Source organism: Pteronotus mesoamericanus, unplaced genomic scaffold (assembly GCF_021234165.1).
Source record: "Pteronotus mesoamericanus isolate MK-2021 breed Mesoamerican mustached bat unplaced genomic scaffold, CSHL_Meso_final scaffold_45, whole genome shotgun sequence".
Lineage (NCBI taxonomy): Eukaryota > Metazoa > Chordata > Mammalia > Chiroptera > Mormoopidae > Pteronotus > Pteronotus mesoamericanus.
This window is the reverse complement of record NW_026555317.1, coordinates 4,133,570-4,153,095: the sequence shown is the minus strand read 5'-3', so window position 1 is coordinate 4,153,095 and position 19,526 is coordinate 4,133,570. Positions and strand designations below refer to the sequence as shown.

The following is a 19,526-nucleotide window of genomic DNA, read 5'->3' as shown; positions in this document are numbered from 1 at the left end:
AGGAAGAGCATCCCAGGAAGAGGGAACAGCGTTTACAAAGGCTGGACACGCAGGGAGCATGCCTTGAAGAACGGAAAGGTGGTCAGGATTGGTGGAAAACAGAACGCAGAATGAGCGAGGAGGTCAGGAATCTAGGAAAGGGAGTCCTGGGGGATGAGGTGTGAGGGGCCTGTAGGACCATGTCCGGAGGGCCGCTCGGGGAAGCTGGAGCTGTGAGTCGATACATGAACAGCTGGGTGAACCATGGTTCACTCGCTGTGCCGGTGGAACAGCAGGTCTGGAGGGAAGATAATGAAATGCAAAGTAGGCCCTGTGAGCTGGGGGATCCCGAGGGGCCGCTGTACAGACATGCCCAGAGGTGGCTGGGTGTGGGGGCTGCAGCTCAGGAAAGTGGTATGGGCTGCAGGCAGGCATTCATCGCAATTCACCGGGGAACGGGGATTTTCACCTTAATGTTCTGAGCTTTCTAATGGCTCTCTCTGGAGCGCCCCCTTCAGAGAAGACCCTTGCTTGGAGCTCAGGCTAGTGTCTGCTGAGTGGAAGTTTCCCCCAGGGAGCCTTGTGTCATTGTTGTGGTAACAGTTTACCATCTTTCTAAAAGTGTCTTAACTCCAAGCTAAGAATTTAAGGTTAGTTTCTTTAAAAAAAAAAATAGTGTGGGGAGAAGGCCACAATTAGCAGCTTATTAACTGTGCTGATTAAGTTCATTCAGTCCATCAGTGGGGAAAGTATCAAACAGAGCAGATGATTCCCCTTAAAAGTTTGCTCCACTTACATCGTCCTTAAATTTTGTCGTTAGTAACATGATTTAGTCTTATATCTTTTAATAAAGTGGGCTTGTTACTAATTTTTTGAAGGGTAAAGGATTTTTCAAAGTGGTAGACTGAATCTGGATGGTAGATGAAACCCAGGATTTGGCGTGGGGATTACGGGACGAAGCTCCTTACCGCCACCTGGTGGCAGAATATTTTACTGAGGTTTGCACTCTAGGCTCTGGCCAACAGCGTGCACACACCTGGTAATTGTCAGTGGCATCCCCCAGAAGCCCGCCAAAGGTGATGGCGTTGGTGATGCAGCCCAGGTAGATGAAGAGGATGGCAGAGATGGACTGAATGTGGATGCCATCGTAGAAGTCACTGAGGAACCAGGGCAGCTTCCTCTTCACATCCAGACACAGGCCACCGAAGAACCTGCTTAAGACAGGACCGAGCGCTGCTTTCTCACCACACAAATAGTGCAGGTGCAGGGCTATTGACCAGAGTCTGCAGAGTCTGGGCTGAGGAAGGGGGCTTGGCTAGGAGTGCATGGGGGTGGGGGTCTTTCCACCAGAACATTTGAGACCAGGGAAGAACTCTCTCAGGACTGAAAGTCTGTGGTTGGCGCCATCTCCTCTGGGAAGGGTGAGCATAGGCAGCCTGGACGGGAGAGGGGAGGCCTGATGGGAAGGTGCCCTGGGGAACGGAACACGCCCTGGGAGACGGAAATCCTGGGTCCATCGGCAGCCGTTCTCCTCGGTCCTTGATCATGCACAGGGCACCTGTGCTTGGTAAACACAGCTGTGTCCAAATTTAGGAGACAGAGGCATCCCAGATTATAACAAAGATTTGTTGTGTCCTCCCAAAACATATATTGAAATCTTCACCTGTGAATGTGACCTTATTTGGAAATAGGGCCTTTGTAGACGTAGTGAAATTAAGATGGTGTTATTAGGGTGGGTCCGAATTCAGTATGGTTGGTGTTCTCAGAAGAAGAGAAAAGTGCCACAGGAAGACAGAAGCACAAAGAGAACAGCACGTGACGACAGAGGAGGAATTGCAGCAGCTGCCGGAGGGGAACGGCGAGGACTGACGCAGCACCAGAGCTACGGAGACGGAGACGCAAGGAAGGGTTCTACCGAGAGGCTCAGAGGGAGCGCAACCCTGCTGACGTTTTGATTCAGTACTTCTAGGCTTCAGAACTGTGAGAAAATAAATTTCTGTTGTTTAAACCACCTAGTATGTGATACCTGGTTATGGCAGCCCTGGAAAACTAAGAGAGGTAACAAAGGGTGTCTAGAGAAAAGTATGAGTTCTTCCACTTCTGTGCTAGGTCCCACTTCCCTTCTCCTCGGGGAGCTTTCTGGGGGGTGCAGGAGGGGTTTTGAGGGTAAGGGACGGAAAAGAGTACATTGACCAGACCTCGTGGCCAGGCCCCACAGAGCGGTGTGGGTGCTGCTGGGAGAGGCGGGGGAGGTTCCTATGGGTGGGTGGGTGGGAGACACGTCTAAAGGGTGCTGGCATCACTGTCAGGCCTGGGGTGGGCACCTTCCTGTCCAGATAAGCTCTTCCCCGATTTCATGCACGGCTGGCATTTCTCTGTCATCGCCGCTGCTCCCTCCGCCGACCCCACCACCGCCGCTGCCACCTCCAGGGCCACCTCCTGCAGTCGCGCCGCCTCCCGCCACAGAGCCGTTCATCTGACCCAGCTCGGCCAGGGAGAATACGGATTTCCTGGAAGAAGAGGGACGTGGGACAGTGTGGCTCCCAATCCTAGGAAGGTCTCACCCCCTACGGCACTGTCCCCAGAATACCTCTTACTTCTCCAACAAAAATCATAAAATATCTTAAAATACAGAGGAAATGCAGGAAATGATAGACTGATACCCACACATAAGTCACCCAGCTTTTATAGATGTTCAAATTCAGCATATCTATTTCTGATTTTTTTAAAAAGAGAAATAAAATGAGAGTGGAGGGAAAAAAGTCTAAGTCCATGTACACTGACATCTTCCTTTTAAATCCCCCCTGCCCAGAAAGAAAACAGCCAGACTTGAAGCTTCATTTGTATCACACCCCCAGCTGCCACCCCTCCGTTCGCACGCTCACCTCTTGTCCGCAGAGGGCACCTTCTTGGGGGGCTCGATTCGGATATTTGGGTCCCATTCTCCAGGGGGAAGGACAATGACCTCATCCAGAAACTCATCAATCCCAGCGATCAGATCGTCCCGATTGCGGGCTTTGTAGGCCACGTCGCTGAAGAGCTGGCAGCGAAGAGAAAAAGAAAGGTCAGCCCTGGCCTAAGTCCCCTTGTTACCCAACTCCTGGGAGCACACCGCACACAGTTTCAAAGAAAATCACTTTGAACGATTGCTGTTGCTGCCGATTTGCTCTGTTTTTGAAAGGAGAACAATAGCTCAGCAGGTGTAACATGGCCCAGTGGAAAACAGCAAGGTCTCTTATGTTCCTGCTTTCACACTTTGGTTGCGTGACCTAACCTTTCTACTTTCAGTTTTGCACAGAGCAAGCTCATTGGAAAACCTGTGCAGAGCCCAGTCTGAGAAGCTCAGCTATTTTAAATCTGTTGATAACTTCCTAGCCCTTCATCCTTGGAGGGTCAGGCTGCCTCATTCCACATTGTCTCCAGAGGGTTTTTTCTGACTTTCACATCTGATTGGATCATGCCTATGTTTAAAGTCTGCTGAGCTCCCATCACTCTGGGAACAGAGTGTGAACTCTCGCTCCACCCACAGCCTCTGTACGGTCTCCCACTCTCCTCTCTGTTTTCCCTGCTGCTCTCGAAGCTCTAACACTGAGCTGACACTCAACAGCTTCCATCCAGCTTCTCTGTCTCTGAATCTTGGCCCCTGTTCCCTTTGTCTGGACTGCCCGCCTCCTAGGCCTGTGCTGGGTCTACCTACCTCCTGCTTGTCAACAGCTTTAAAGCCCCACATACGTGAAGTCTCCCCTGACTTCCTGGATTATACAGGGTCTGGCACAAATAACACTCTCTTTTTATCACATAAAAATCTTTTATTACAAAATCATAAGCATGTAATTTTGTAACATAAGAATACCACACTCAAGCACACCATATGACATTTTAGGTGAAATGTTCAAATTGTTGTCCATCTCACGCAAGACATTCCTGTACCCTACCAACCACACTCAAGCAGGCGTTGCTTCTGCCGGACCCTGTAGGTATGTCTCCTCTACTCAGTTGATGCTCCTAAAGGGCAGTGACTATTCCCTCATTCTTATAATCCTCAGCGCCCTACACACAGCCCGGCACACAGAAGGTATTAAAATGTGCCTGTTGGATAAATGAATGAGTGAAGGTACAGTGCCTGATTCAGGAGCCACGGCATTCGGGAATACGTGTTTGTTACCACTCACATCGTCTACCATGAGGGTTGCAATGGCTCGGCCAATTTCATTGTAGGACTTTGCTCTCCCACAGGGTCCCAGCAGTATGAACAGAAATCTGCAAAGATGAAGGAGAGGAGGAGGGAAGCGAAAAGGAAATAGAAGCAGGGGAAGAGAAGGATTCTCTGTCTCCAAGCAATATCCACTTAATTTATTAACTGGCTGTAAACTTGTCCCTTCCCTTCTTTTGACTCCCATGTTCACTTTGGAGAGACGTCGCCTCTCCATCCCGCTAGCCGCCCCTTGAGCACCCTCCCCGTGCCCCGGTGTCCCAGAGCCCACCCAAAGGCACCTCTCCCAGCAGCTGGCTCCTGCTTTAGAATGATTATTGTGAATGAACTCTCTAAAAACTCTCACCTAGTCAAGGTTTCCCTCCCCAGCCAATTCCCTAACTGTCCTAGGTTTTAGGGGTGTCTCCAGCAGCACTGTGTGCTGACTGCAGGGACAGCTAGTCGCCTGAGGACAGGTGGGGTGGGCATATTTCAAGGCCCTCACCTGGTGGGGACGGGCACCTCGGTCACTCCTCCCAGCATGGCCGACTGGATGAGACGCACGAAGGCGATGAAGGGCTGGTCCAGGAAGTCCACCTCTCCCACTAGCACGTTGGAGGCTTCTGAGTCCTTGGGGATCTTCTTCATGAATTTGTTTTTCCGCTGGTCAAGGAGGGAAAAAGAGACTCCCATGGATACTCACATGCAGGGGTTCGGCTCCCTCTCCCCCACCCCCTTCAGATTGCTGTGGAGGCCCAACTTTGAAAAGTCCTCCCAGCCTTTCTCAAGAGACTCAAAGAAATAACCACTCTCCCCCATTCTGCAGATGACACGCAACGGGTGTTAACCCCAGGGACCAACTAAACCTTTGCAAATGGGAAGGAACAGGCAATGACTTGGTCCCTAGGATGTTCTTTGACGGGTAAAAAATGTGCTCAACTCAAATGTCAGCTGAGGGGTCAGAGAAGAGGGCCCCGGTCGCATCCCCCAGCCTCTGCAGCTCACACGGAGGGGGTCACGGCTCTTACACTCCAGCTCCCCACCCCTCCCTCTCTGCCTCCCCCTGGGCCGCTGCGGAAGGGATGTGCTGGGCCCTTCCGATAGCAGGGCAGATGCACTTTTTTTTTCACTTTGCCACCTGCTTCCTCGCTGACAGGAACCCCTGGACCACGCCTCCAAGTTTGTGGGAGACTTCCAGACCTCCGAGTCGCCTGCTTGGGACCTCCCAGGAAACTCATAACTTCTGAGACTTGACAACTCTGACTGTCCAGGTGCCCTCTTGCCTGTCCCTCCAGCTAGTGTCTGTTCAGGCCAGGAAGGTCAAATAGAGAGAGCAAGTGGCATTTGAGGGGAGGGGCGCTGGAGACAAGCCCTCTTCCCAAACTCATTTCCACCGTCTGCGTTTTTGACATCATTCCTAGGCTAAGACACTGGCTCCTCCTGAGTCCTCTTTTATGATGGAAATGCCCCCAGGAAGGTCACATACAAGCTTACATCTCAGGATGCACTCATTTTTCAGATCACTTTCCCTTTGGGCAGCCAAGGGGATGGGCAAGGGACAGGGATAGCTTAGTAGCGCGTAGGTGGGGAGAAAGCATGCGGGAGGGCGGGGCAGGTGGAAGTCCATAGTGGCCAACAAAGGTAGGAACGGCCCAGAAGATGGTGGTGAGCACTCCAGAGAGATCCTATGGATGCCACAAGTTCGCCACCCATTTCTCCTGGGTCTCTCCTGTGGGCACAGAAATGTCCGTTTCTCGTAAGCTCAGTGAAGACGCAGGTGCTTTGCGCCGCTTTCTATAGCAAGGAGGGGTCAGTTGAGGGCGCGGGCTTGGCCGGCAGGCCCAGAGCCGCCCGACTCTCTCACGGAGGGTGTGATGCCCAGGGTCGGGGGACTGCCAGCGTGGGAAAAGGCGGGGAGCAAGGGCTGCACCCTTGTAATCTTTTAAATCCAATCAAAAATGAAAACTCTCTACAACTACCCAGGAAACAGCCCCAAGGACTACTAATGCCGTGAGAACAAGCGAGGGCAGGAGTTAACGGGTAGGCCAGAGTCCCCACAACTCAAAAAGTCCCTTTGTCCCAGCTGCAGTCAGCTGAGTCATGAACAGCGTTCTTCAGGGTGGAGGGCTTGGTGTGCCAGGGCGGCCGAGGCCGCCTGCCCGCTCTGCGCCCACCGCATCAGGCGGGGAGCAGGTCCAGGGGACAAGGGGGGGGATGGCAGGAGTGCCCTGGAGAACGAGGCTTTGAAAACAACACAGCTTTGGGGCAGCCCAACAAGCACCCATAATCCAGGAGAGGAGAGAACTTGAGACAGGGTGGTGGTCCTCCCTTGTCGGCAGTGATACATTTGGTGAGGAGCCCGGTCTGGATGGTGACATCCCAGAAATGGGCCATGCTGCTATTCTGGCCACGCTGGCTTGGCCACACTGGCTTGGCCACGGTGTGGACCAGGGCCCTGCTGACCCCTCTTCCTGAACCATGAGGAGTCTGGTCCAGCTCTGCCGAGTGACTGCATACAACTCTGCTCTCTGAACCTACCCTCTGCTCCCAGGGAACCTGCGGGACTGCCCCGGGTGGTCGTGGAGCCATAGCAATGGAGCCTGCAGAGCAACCACCTCTGGCCTTGAACGTAAAGAGCGCCCACTGGTGGACAAACTGCTGCTCCCACAAGCCATTGCTGCTGCATACTGAGAAGCAGCATGACGTGATCAGTTAGAAAAGCTGGACCTTGGGCACTGCACTCCTATCCCTAAATCAAGGCAGCACTCCCTGGGAAAGTGACAGCTAGTATTCTTCTTACCACTTAGACATTAATTAAAATAGGTTGTGAATGACCTTGACTAGGCAGCGCTTCCTTATCATGGCTCCACTGCTTGTGCGCATGACTGAACTCAAGTGGGGATCTTCTCTGAATAATATCCCAGAATACTTGCTCCTCGGTCACTTCCAGGTGAAGGGCTCCAGAGGCAGACTGCCTGGGTCAAATCATGGTTCTGCCATGCTTCGGCCGCGTGAACTTGGGTGTGTTATTTAACTGCTTTAAGCCTCGTGTTCTCCTCGGTAGACTGGAGATGATAGTAGTACCTTCATGACTCACAGGAAACGCTTGGTATGGTGTAGTGCATGCAGTGTGTGTGCATTTTAAATGTTAGTTGACGCTGTTATCATTGTCAGTTCATTATTTTGGCCACCAAAGGGCCCTTGGGACCCTGACATGAGGGACTGCTTTTGTTTTGCCTGCCACCAAACTTGGGGTGCCTCGGAGGCCAGGCCCTCACCCAAGGTCCTGAGAAGTCCTCACCAAATTTCCGGTTTCTTTCATCACCTTTCTTCCTACTCCTGGGGGCCCAAGAAAGGGGCCCACGACAAGAGGGCTTCTGCAGGGGTTGTGAGGGAAGCTCCTCTGGGCTTCCCCTCGGGGTACAGTCAGAGGGTCCCTGGCTGTGGGCCTTAGAACATGGGCTCAGCCTGTTCGTAGGATTCTGATCTCCCCCAGAGGATTGCAGCCAAGCTGGTGGGAGATCAGAACTGGCTTCATCCTGGCCCGGCCAAGGGGAAGACACACTGTTGGGCAGCCCCATTGATTCACTATCACTGCTGTCCCCACAAAGAGGCCCTATTGCTGGTCTCTCCCAGCCCAGACCCCCAGTCCATCTTTAAAGGTACGTGTGTGTCACACAGGAGGCGAAACTCTGTGTGCTGGTCTTCTCTCTCTAACAAAGCTCAAGCTCAGAGACAGCTGGCACTTTACGAGACCATGCTTCTCTGGCCCGCACACCTCCCAGAGGCCGGCACAGAGCCAGTACTGGGGGCTCAGTCAATACCCAAGCGATGGACTGGGCAGCATCCCCAAGGCAGCCCAGAGATTCCCACCAACCCCACCCCCACCCCCGTGTCCTTCCTGGAGACTCCTGTTCCTTCAGGAGAGGGAGTCCTGCCCAAAGGGGCTCCCTGCCCATGAAACCAAAGGCTTCATCACGCCCTGGCCCTTCACCGCAGCCCAGGGCAGGGGCTTTACTACCTGGTCAGTGTTTGGGGTGCGAGAAATATCATTCATGCTTCTGCTCTGGGCATGACCTAGGAGAGAAGGGAAAACACGCCCATCAGGAGAAGCCAAGCTCTCACAGGTCTTTTCCCCTGGGTCCTTACACGTGTCTCTCTCTCGTCATAACCACAGGGAGAGCCCCTCTCCTCTCATCCCGCAGCCCCCGTGAGCGAGCCTCTGTTCTCTTTTCTTCTCTTCAATGGCAGCTTTGTCTTTTAAAAGTACTTTCTTTTAAAAAAATTCTTTTTTAAAAATTCTTACCCAAGGATTATTGATTATTGATTTTCCAGAGATAGAGAGAGACACCAATGTCAGAGAGACACATCCATTGGTTGTCTCTGTACATCATCCAACTGGGGATCAAACCCACCACTTAGGTATGTGCCCTGACCAGGGATCGAACCTGCAACCTTTTGGTGTACAGGATGATGCTCCAACCAATTGACCCTCGTGGCCAGGGCAATGGCAGCTTTCTTAAAAGAGCTGCCAGACTCCAGGTTCTACTTCTGCCTTCTTACTCCTCAGCCTGCTGCATTCTCGTCTCTACCCTCCACCCCCAACCCTGTGCCCCATCCCTCCGCCCCCATCCCTCCGCCCTGGGTAGAGACCAAGATGTGATGTCTGTTCTGTGCCAGACCCTGGGGGTGGATAGGGACACTGATACATTATCAGGCCAGGACTCAGGTGTCACTAAACTTGGAATTTTTGGAGAGCGAAGATGAGTTTCACCTCCGTCCCCCATGACCCATGACAGCCTTTAAAGATGTCCAGGGATTTGGGGCGGCAGAAGGAGGAAAGTGGGCTTCCCACGGGGAGAGCAGTGGCAGCGGCTTATTTGGGCTGCCCAGTAGTTCCTCCCTTTGGTTAAGGCAGGAGCCAGTCAGCCAGGTCCACGGGTTGTGTTCAGGCCTGTTATGTCTTGGTTTCCTGTGGCTCCCTCGCCTTATTTCCATCCAGGATCCTCTCCTGCTAGGCTCCCCCCCAGGGTCTTGTTTTGCCCTCTCTCCCTGCAGAGGCTTTAACCCCTTCCATCCGTGGTCAGTCAGACCACTCCTGTCTCTTCCACATCCACACCTAGGCCGAGGATGCCCACGGGGGGTCTCTAGGGCAGCTTTCTCTCCTGAGCCCCAGACTCCTCTAGCACCTTAGCGGGGAAACCAAACTCACTGTCTTCCACCAGATGACTCCCCCCACAGATCCTACGCCACCCAGTGCCGCTCCCTCCCTCCCATGGGCAATCAGAGCCAAGATCGACTCTCCTTTTTTCCTCACCTCCTTCCTCCCAGGCATCATCTCCCCGCTTGGCCTCCCCTCTGTTCTTGTTCTCACAACCCTGAGGCAGGACCAGTCTCTTGCTTCCAATCTCCCCTTCTAGTTTATCGCTTCTCAAATAAAAATCTGATCAAGGTCTGCCCCTGCTTAAAACTTCTTAGGGGTCCCCACTACACTCAGAATAAAGGTTGGGCTTTTTTTGCAGGGCACAGAGGTCCCTTCAATGGGACCCTCTTTCCTGCAGACCCTACATTCCTGGTGAACTGAGCTGCTCTGTTTCCCTGAATACACAGCACCGCCCACCCCACCCCAACACACAGTGCCTTCCTTTTGCCTGCTGTTTGCGTCCTTTGCTTAGAACATGTTTCTTCTTCCTGGAAAATGCCTATTTATTCTCCAAGACTGAGGCTAGCGATCCTCCTCACTGAGCTTTCCCGGGCACCACCTTGGTAGGGGGCAGCTGCCCACAATGCTGCAGTCGCTTGCTCATGCCTTTTATCTGGGTCCCCACCACTGCAGCGCAGCACGGGGTGACCTCATACACCGAGTAACTGAGCTGGAGGCCCGCCTGAAGACATTCGCTGCCTGCTCACTGCTGCCCCCTGGCCTCCCTATGTGGAATAACCAAGTCCAAGGGAAACTAAGAGGATCCCGGGTCACTGAGAACAGAGGAAAAAGCCTGAGGCAAACTGCAGCTGAGGCTCTGGCATGGGCCACGTCTCCTCTCAAGTCATCCCTCAGGCCAGGTAGGGGCACAGCCCTGGGCTGTGCTTGTTCATATATTGGCATTTCAGTAAATGTATTAAAGGAAGACAGGATTGTTATTTTTTCACTGCCTTTCTTTTTTATTTTCTAAGTTCCCTCTTCTCTTTGCCTCACAGCTCACTGCTCCTGTTCATCCCTGATGAACTGCTTGAAAGCACCCTGTCTGCAACCAGACACCTCACAAGCCCCCTCCCCATTCCTGGCACTCAGGGGGCAGTGGCTGCCAGCGTTTTATTGTCATGGTGGCCCGAGACTATTACCCAGTGGTGGAACATTCTCTGTCCAGGGGGAAAGTAACTCACCTGTTCTTAATTCTGTTTCTAGGAAAGCTTCTTACCAAAAACAGGGCTAATGATCGATTTTACAAAAACAAAGGTAGGGCCCTGGCTGGTGTGGCTCAGGAGCAGACTGAGGGCCTGACTGTGGATCGAAAGGTTGTTGGTTGGATTTCCATTCAGGGCGCATGCCTGGTTTGTGGGCCAGGTCCCCAGTTGGGGGCGTGCAAGAGGCAACAGATGATGTTTCTCTCACACGTCAGTGTTTCTCTCCCTATGTCTTCCTCCCTCCTCTCTAAAAATAAATAAATAAAATACTTTTTCAAAAAAAGCAAAAGTAGAGAGACTAAGATACAACCGCCTAGCATGTAGGATGGGGTATTGATTATGTGAAGACTTGATTTAGAGCTGCATTTTTCAGAATAATTATATAGAAAATTGTGGTAGTAAATTAGGCCCTGAGAGCAGGCCAAGTTTCAGGGCACCGTTAGAGCTTTCCTGATGTCGCCCTGAGAATGCTAGACGGATCCTGGGCTGTATCTCCTCTGCCTTCGCAGGTATGGGAAAGACGACATCCCACAGCTGCCACAGCCCAGGCGAAGGTGACACGAAGAAGCTGTGGCACGGTGGTGGAGGACACACTCACACAGACGGCCGTAATTCGTGCTTTGCTGCATCCTCAGGTCCTCGGTGGAGCGGCGTAGGCTGGGGCCGGCTGTGGGGCTCCGGGCCGGGCTTCGATCTGAGAGGAGGAAGAAAGGCAGTTTGCCTCAGCAGCCCGGCTGGACTGGCGCAGCCTCTCCCATTAATGTGGTCCACAATTTATCATCATTTCACCTAAATAAAGCTGGGCTACAAGACCTGTCTTGTCGCCTTCCAGTAACAAGGCTGTTTTTGGTTGTTTTGGTTTTTGTTCTTGTTTGGGGGGCTTTTTTTGGAAGCAAGTTCATAGTCTGAACAAGATTAGAGAAAATATTTGTACTGTTGAAAATGAGGTAGACAACCAAGTGCTTAAAGAGGAACAGGTGTTGCAGGCACAGTGGCTTCATCCCTGATTGCACCACTTATGGGCTGCATGACCTAAGCAAGTAACTTAACTTCTCTGCGCCTCAGGCTCCTCATTTGTAAAATAGGGATGACAGGAACAGTACTTAGTCACAGGGTTACGTGAGGAGGAAGTGAGTTAACGCACTTCAGTGCTGGAACATGGTAGGAGCTGAGTATGAATCTGCTGTTATGATATACTAAGTATGCCGCCATTTCAAACAGTTCATCTAATGAGATGCCTCAAAGCTCCTTATTGAGCAACTTTATCAGCTCTGTTCTGCTTACTGCATTTATCCGACAGGTCCAGCAAGGTTAGTGTCTGGGCTTCATGACTCAGGTGTCGAGAGTGGAGGGCTGCCAGTCTGAGATGTGTGGAGGGAACAAGCCACTCTCCCTAGTGGCCACCAGCTTGGTAGCCAGAGTGACACCAGCTGCCAGGTCTCTCAGCCCTGGCACCTCGAGATGACCCATCCCCTTCTACCATCCTGATGTGCTTCGCTTTCTGCTGAGGCTCCTGACTCCTCTTAGGGGGTTCAGTGGGAAAAACCAAGCCCTTCCCATAAGCACCCCATTTCCACAGCATTTGGCTACCCTGACTGCTAGTAAGAACCTCCTGAGGAGCTTTCTAAACAACCTGTTCCCAGGCCACACCTCAGACCAAGTGAATACAAGTCTCCAGGGTGGGGCCTAGTCCTGAGGACACATTCCATATTCCCAGGTGACTGAAACGCACAGCCCAGGCAGAGAATCAGCTCTTCCTAGAAGTGGTTCTGCTCTGGTGGTGGGGACGACATTGGGGTGTGGCTGGGGTTGCTGCAGGCCTGCTAGAGGAGGCAGTTGAGGAACCCCCAGAACCTCAGAATTTCTCCAGGACTGTGAAGTCTGGGAAGCTTCCAAATTGCCAGGACTCTCTGGTCACAGACATGGGCTCACCGAAGCACCGGGGCGGACACCAGCCCCCGCGGGCCCAAGGCCCACCAGCCCGTGGCTGGACTCACTGGCAGTGGAGGAGACGGACTTTCCGATGTCGACCAAGGAGCGGTGGATGGGCTTCTTGGTTTGGTGACGGTGTTTCCTCAAGAGGACGTAGCTGACCCTCTCCCGGAGTTCTGGCCGCAGGAGGCCGTCCTCAATTTGCTTCTCAATGACATCATCTAAATGGGAATCAAACACGCCTCATCCATCTCTCTGCGTGGGGATAAGGTGACCAGGGGTGTGGGAGGTTTCAGTTACCTCTGTTATTTGCGGGATTAAAAGTGAGCCGAAGGACGCAGGGGATGGGGAAATAGTCCTGGCTTTGACGCAAGCTATCGAAACCGGCAAATCACGAACTCTCGGGCTCCTGCGATGTAAAACACTATGTGCGTGCACGTGTGCGCGCCCTTACATGAGTGCATGTTTATGTGTGTGGAATTCTCTGCTCTATCAATTCTATTGTCAAAAGTAAATGAAATCATACACATGAAAGTGCCCCAAGAAACATAAAATACTGTGTTAAATGGTTTTAGTCCTAACGTGAATTCTCTTTAGGAAAGTATTTTGGGTAAAACACTTCTGGCAAAATTGAACGTGCTACAGCAAAATTCACAAAAAGTTTTAGGAATGATAAGACAAGACAGCCACTCCCTTTGCCACTTCACTAAATGAGAGCGAATTTCCTAAAGATGAATGATGATTCATTTACCTGGACCAGAAACAGGTTGCCATGGCAACAGGTATCTCCGCCCACACTAGGAAGCCCCACTCCCTTTTGCTGCCTTGCTAGATGCTATTTCCGAGGCTGATCTTTTCCTCCGTTGGAACTCTACGTGGGGCTGAAACTTAGAGCGACTGTGATTTGCCTTGGGAGCATCAGACCCAAAGCCTGGTCTCTGCAGAATCAGGGAATCAGGTAGGTGTCAGAGGTGAGATGTCACATAGACAGAGGTTGGGCAGGAGGCAGGAGGAGAAGAGCTGCCCTGTTTTGGGGGGACCTCAGCGGCCCCTGCCTCACCTATGATCTGTGGTAAGGAGCCGCTGTCCAAATCCAGCAGCACCGTTCCGGTCTGCAGGCAGGTCCGGAGCTCGAAGAGGCTGTGCAGGGACAGTGTGGCCACGTGGGGCTTGCTCCAGCGTTCGCCTCCTTCCTCCACCTTTTCTTCAAACTTTATCCACCTGGAAGGGGTAAGGGCGGGGCTCAGCATGGTCAGTGTCCTCAGGGGGAGCCCCTAGCTGGGTCTCCTCAGGAGAATGGTGTTGGCCTGCAAGTTACTCTCTGCACGATGTCTCGGCGTTGGTTCTAGACTCACAGGCGGAGGACCTCTTAGGGACCCCCTCACTCTGTCCTCCACTCCTCCTGATGCTGTCATGCTCAGGGCAAAGTGGCACCCAGAGAATGACCATAAAAGGGCACGAGGACTCTTTCAGGGGTGGTGGGAATGTTCTAAATTTGGATTTGGTGATGGTTGCACAACTTTGCACATTTCCTAAAAATCATTTAACTCTACACTTAAAATGAGGGAACTTTATGGTATTTTATAAAAACAAAGCTGTTAAAAAAAAGTTTTAGCTGGAACCTGGCTACCTGGAGCTGGTCACACATGTGTTCAGTGACTGCTTGACGGGGTGTGGTTGCTGGGAGCAGAGAAAGTATTTCCTGACAAAAATATTTCCCCACCGGCTCTAATGAAGGGCCTGAGGTTTTTAAGCAGCCACTCTGAATTTTGGTCCTGAGAGTTCGGGTTAAAATGCAAATGTCCTCTGAGGAAGGAAAGAAATTAAACCAACGGTGTGTAGGAATTTGTCCTTTCTTCGCAGGCTGGGTGGAGGGGGCCCCATCGGAACACCCAGGGTAGAGGTTGCACCGTCCTGTATTCCCCTGCAGAGGGCAGCACCGGACCGCCCAGAGCGGGGCCAGCTAGCTCGGCTTTCTAAGTTGTCAGCTCCAAATTACTGGGAAGCTTCAAGCTATTTCAATAAAAATCCCAAGGGAGTTTGTTGTTGTTGTTGTTGTTGTTGTTGTTGTTGTTGTTTGACCATGACTATTAATTCTAAAGTTCTGAGAAAGATAATGTCTGAGAATGGTTAGGAAAAGTCTAAAAAAAGAAGAATGGGGATGAGACATGCTCCTAGTAAATTTTAAAAAACCCAAAACACTTGCTAAAAGGCTTCAATCATTAAAACAGTGTGGTTCTAGTCCAGGTATTGACATAGGGATCATGGGACAACAGTCAGAAACAGACCTGGACCCCCACAGAAACATGGGTTTTGACGAAGGAGTTGTTTAAAAGATGACCAACCTAAAAATTAAAAAGTTACTTCTCACCAAATACAATATTAAATTCCATGTGGATTAAAACCTAAACATAAAAATAAATCTATCATAGAATGTTACTGAGCTTTAAAAAGGAAGGACATTCTGACACAGGTCATGGATGAAACTTGAAGACACTGTGCTAGCTGAAATAAGCCAGTCATAAGAGCCAAATACTGGATGATTCCACTTTCATGAGGGACCTAGCGTAGGCAAATTCATAGAGGCAGAAAGTAGAATGGTGGGTGCCGGAGCTGAAGCAAGCGGGGAGTGAGTATCAGTTACTGTGTGAAGGGTACGGAGTTTCAGTTTTGTGAGAGGAAAAGAGTTCTCGGGAGGATGATGGTAATGGTTACGCAACAGTGTGAATGGACTTACTGCCACTGAACTGTACACATAAAGGTGGTTACAATGGTTAAAGTACATGTTGTGTACATTGTACCACAATAAAAGTAAATAAATAAATAACAAAATCTACAAACAAAAATATTAAGGTACTGGAAGAGAATACAAGAGTGTATTCTTATATTCTTGGTTGTGGAGAAAGACTTCCTCCACATATAAAACCATAAAGAAAAAAGTGAAAAAATGTTGTTACATGAAAATAAACTAAACTAAAACTTCTACATAACAAAATAAGATAAATTAATTTCAAAGAAAGACAACATACTTGGAAAATATTGGCAAAAAACAGGGCATCAAAGGACTGATATTTATAATATAACAAAGCTCTTTCACAGCAATAAAAAAATTTAAATTATGCAACTGAAAAGTGAACAATTCTGAAAAGAAATAAAAATGGCCAATAGACATGAAAAGATGCTCAAGTTTACTAGTAATTAAGGACATTGAAATTACTGTAAATTAACATTGTTTACTTCTCATATTGGCAAAACTTAGTAAGACTAACAACTTCCTGTGTTGCTGAAAATGGGGGGGATTAGCACTCAATTACTGGATATCTGTATATAGTATATATATAGTATGTATGTATATATTATATGTAGCATTTTTAACATTTTTATTGATTTTAGAGAGAGAGAAAGAAAAAGAGAGGAACATTGATTTGTTGTTTCACTTATTTATGCTTTCATTGGTTGACTTTTGTATGTGCCCTGACTGTGGATCAAACCCACAACCTTGGTATATCAGGATGATGCTCTTATCCACTGAGCTACTCTACCAGGGCCGTTATATGTAGTACGTTTACACTATACTAGCTGCACAGCCTTCTTGGTGTGGGGAATTGGGCAGCCTCTCTCAAAATCAGCATGCACAGTTTTTAAAAAGATTTTATTTATTTAGTTTTTAAAGATTTATTTATTTTTAGAGAAGGGAAGGGAAGGAGAAAGAGAGGGAGAGAAACATCAGTGTCCAGTTGCACCTCATGCACCCCTGCTGGGGACCTGGCCTGCAACCTAGGCATGTGCCCTACATGGGGAATCGAACCGGTGACCCTTCGGTTCACAGGCCAGCACTCAGTCCACTGAGCCACACCAGTTAGGGCAGCATGCATGTTTTTTTGACCCAGTAGTTCCATTTCTGGGAGATTATCACAGGCATATCAGCACACATCTGCACACAGTAATATGCATACCAGGAGGTTTACTGGCACTTCACCCTCAGGTGAAGAACTACCACCAGTTTTCAGTAGAGTCATGGTCACATCCATGCCCTTTGTCCATGCTACCAAAAATACCTCTCAGAGGTAAAAAGCCTGAGGACGAACTATGCGTACTGACAGGAGAGACAATTCCATCCCATTTTATGAAACACACACATACACACACCTGCGTGTTTGTGCACATGTGTCTGAAAATGCTCAGCAGAAATTTTGGAAAGATACTTGCCAAGTGGTTAACAATGGTTACTTCTGAGGATAGGATTGGGGTTGTGGGTGGGGGAGGATTTAAGAGACTTTCACTCTATTTGGGTTAATTAGAGCACAGCCTGTGGAGTTGGATGACCAGGTTTCAAATCCCAGCTCCATTATTTACTAGCTGTGGACCACGGGCAAGTTACTTATCTCTCATCACCTTTGTTCTCTTTAACAGATAGTAATTAGAGCAGTGCCTGGCACATAATGCACTCTGTTATTGTTAGCGTTGAACATAAAAATAAAGACTATTGCTTTTGTAATTTTAGAAACAATAAAAAAATAAGAAGGTAAAGGAGTTCAAAGCTCTCCCAACCAGAAGACACCATAGTTGGTATTTCAATGACTATCATTGTAAATCTTTGTGTGCAAGAACACACCATGCACACACAATTTTACATTATGGACATCACAAGGGAATAAAATCTAATGGACAGCCTTTCATGTTTATTAAATTCATATTATTTTAAAGGCCCTTTAGTATTCTATTGCAGGAATGGACCATATTGATATGAATAATCCTCACTTGGTCGATATTTATTTAGGTTATTTCTAATTATTCTTTATTATAAACAAAGATGGTTTGAATATCCTTAGCCCCTGCCCAATAATTTCCTTAGGATAAACTCTTAAGAGGTGAAATTGTTATGTCTGCACATTTCTAAGTATATGACATACATTTTCAAACTGTTCTCCAGAAATCTTGCCAATATACTCTTCCCAATGTCTGGGAGACCTCACACTTCCCTGAAGTCTCCCAATGTCTAATACTATCATTCTTTTTCACCTTTGTTTAGTTGGTAATTGAAAAATCATATTATATTTGTGTTCTTTTGGTTACTAGTGGGATTGAACATCCTTTCCTTTGCCAGATTCCCTCTTTACACAATTGTGTGAGTACTTTGCATTATCAATGTTTAACATCCTAATTGAATACCTTTATTTGAGATCAGTTAACCAAGGTGCCTGGCAGGCCCTTGGGGGCTTGAATGGAGCCAGGATGGGAGGTCTGGTTAGAGGAAGCCTGGGAGGTGAAGACCTGAAACATGCAGCCTGGAGCAGACACCACAGATCCTTGCCTTGGAGACTCATCCAAGTGTCACTGACTTTTTTAAGTGGAAAGATCTATTTAGGGGAACATCACTTAAATTATGGTACATCCAAATATGGATGTCAGCAATACAAAATTTTTCTAAGAAGTTGTATTAACATAAGGGTTTGCAAGGAAGAGATGACAGGACAAGTCATCCCTTGACCAAATGTTTTGGTCAAGAGGATGCTCACCTTTTCCCTGAGAGTCTTTCTTCTATTCAGCAATCACTTTGTCCTTTCCACCACCACCCCCAAAATACACAAAATAAATTATACTGTTAGCTTGTCACTGAAGACCCTGTTGCTACTCCACAGCCTTGCTCCTCCCCACCCACTCACCCAAAGATGATGTGTCCGAGTGCAGGGGCCACTTGAACTGATTTCTCTCTACACTGTCTCCTAAACATCCTGGGGAACATCCTCGGGCAGCTCTCCCCATGACATCCCATTCTTAGCTTTCTGCCTGCACAAATGCACCTCCACCCAGAAGGAGGTGGGAGAGCATGCCTCCTCTTTGAAATATCCTCTGTTAATTCCAGGTATCAAGGACAGTCGGTCCTCTCAGCCTCCCAGGACTTCAACTATTTACACTGTGTTAGGCCCATGCAAAAATTAGCTCTGTATACAAATAGCCAAAGGCTCCAACCCACCTGGGCTGCCTGCAGAAAAACAAAGCTACCTATTCCTGGGTTCAGGGTAATGCCAGAACTAGATTTCTGCTACTCGCATCCCTAACTGGATTTCCAAAAATTCACTTGACAACTTCAAAAGTACTTGACAACTTCACTAGGAACACCTCTCCCATCCTCCTTGCAGCTATTTCAGGAATCAAGATGAAACCACGAGCCTGTGACCTGGAACTTAATTTTGTGTTTTTAATGGCTACGGCTAGAAACAGAGCTCACTTTCACTTTGAGTGGGACTTGGAAACATGGAGGACTCAAGACCTGCAACAGTGGCGACCTATTAGAATTTCCTGGAAAGATTTTAAAGATACTGCTGCCTGAATGGCTAACCCATCAGGAGGGTGGTCTGCCCGTGGAAGCTCCTGGGTTATTAGACTGTGCCCTGAGGGTCAGAGCCCTTGCTCTGAAACCATATAGAACTGTGGGACTAGAGATAGTTGGACCTGTCTGGGATCCCAGTGCAGGCAAGCTGCTCTATGCACATGTCCCATTCTCCTTACACAAGAGGGCGCATGGCCTCTTTCCCTTAGAATGGCTCTGAGAACACCAGGTGAAAGAGTGGAACTGGAAATCCAGAGTGCAACCAGAAATCCTGAGCCTCGGAGAATCACGATGGCAGAGGAGTGAGTGGAGGTCACACTGACCTCCTCCCAGGACCAACCTAGAATTACAACTAAATGGTGGAGAAATCACCTGGAACAAACAACTGAACAATAGCAAGAGAGGGGCCTTGTAACCTCGGAGACAGAAGAATCAGCTTTAGTGCAATCTAACTGGTAAGGAGAGTGGTCAGGACTAGAGAAGGCAGGTGGGGAGCCCGTGGGCGGCAGCACCAGAAAGATATCGAAAGGGCCAGTTGGATCCCCCTGAGAAGAGCGGGGTCTAAACCATTAGCAGGGATCTCCAGCCTACAGCACCAGGGCCCAAAAAGTACACAGAAAACAGCCAGCTGTGAAAAGTGGCAGGGCTGCTCTCTGCCAGAGACAGGCAGCTGGAGAAGCAAAG

General features: G+C 49.4%; 1 protein-coding gene across 3 annotated transcripts in view; it reads right to left on the bottom strand.

Moving 5' to 3' along the window:
• SLC4A5 (solute carrier family 4 member 5) overlaps nucleotides 1-19,526 on the bottom strand; it is a 93,873-nt gene that overhangs the window by 35,581 nt on the left and 38,766 nt on the right. For all 3 annotated transcript variants that reach the window (XM_054593588.1, XM_054593589.1, XM_054593591.1), the window contains 9 exons: nucleotides 13,569-13,729; nucleotides 12,574-12,729; nucleotides 11,175-11,270; nucleotides 8,193-8,248; nucleotides 4,677-4,834; nucleotides 4,152-4,239; nucleotides 2,865-3,019; nucleotides 2,304-2,489; nucleotides 1,016-1,190 (listed from right to left, as the gene is read on the bottom strand). In XM_054593588.1, the coding sequence (XP_054449563.1) occupies nucleotides 1,016-1,190; nucleotides 2,304-2,489; nucleotides 2,865-3,019; nucleotides 4,152-4,239; nucleotides 4,677-4,834; nucleotides 8,193-8,248; nucleotides 11,175-11,270; nucleotides 12,574-12,729; nucleotides 13,569-13,729 (1,231 nt within the window). The remainder of the gene's footprint in view (nucleotides 1-1,015; nucleotides 1,191-2,303; nucleotides 2,490-2,864; nucleotides 3,020-4,151; nucleotides 4,240-4,676; nucleotides 4,835-8,192; nucleotides 8,249-11,174; nucleotides 11,271-12,573; nucleotides 12,730-13,568; nucleotides 13,730-19,526) is intronic.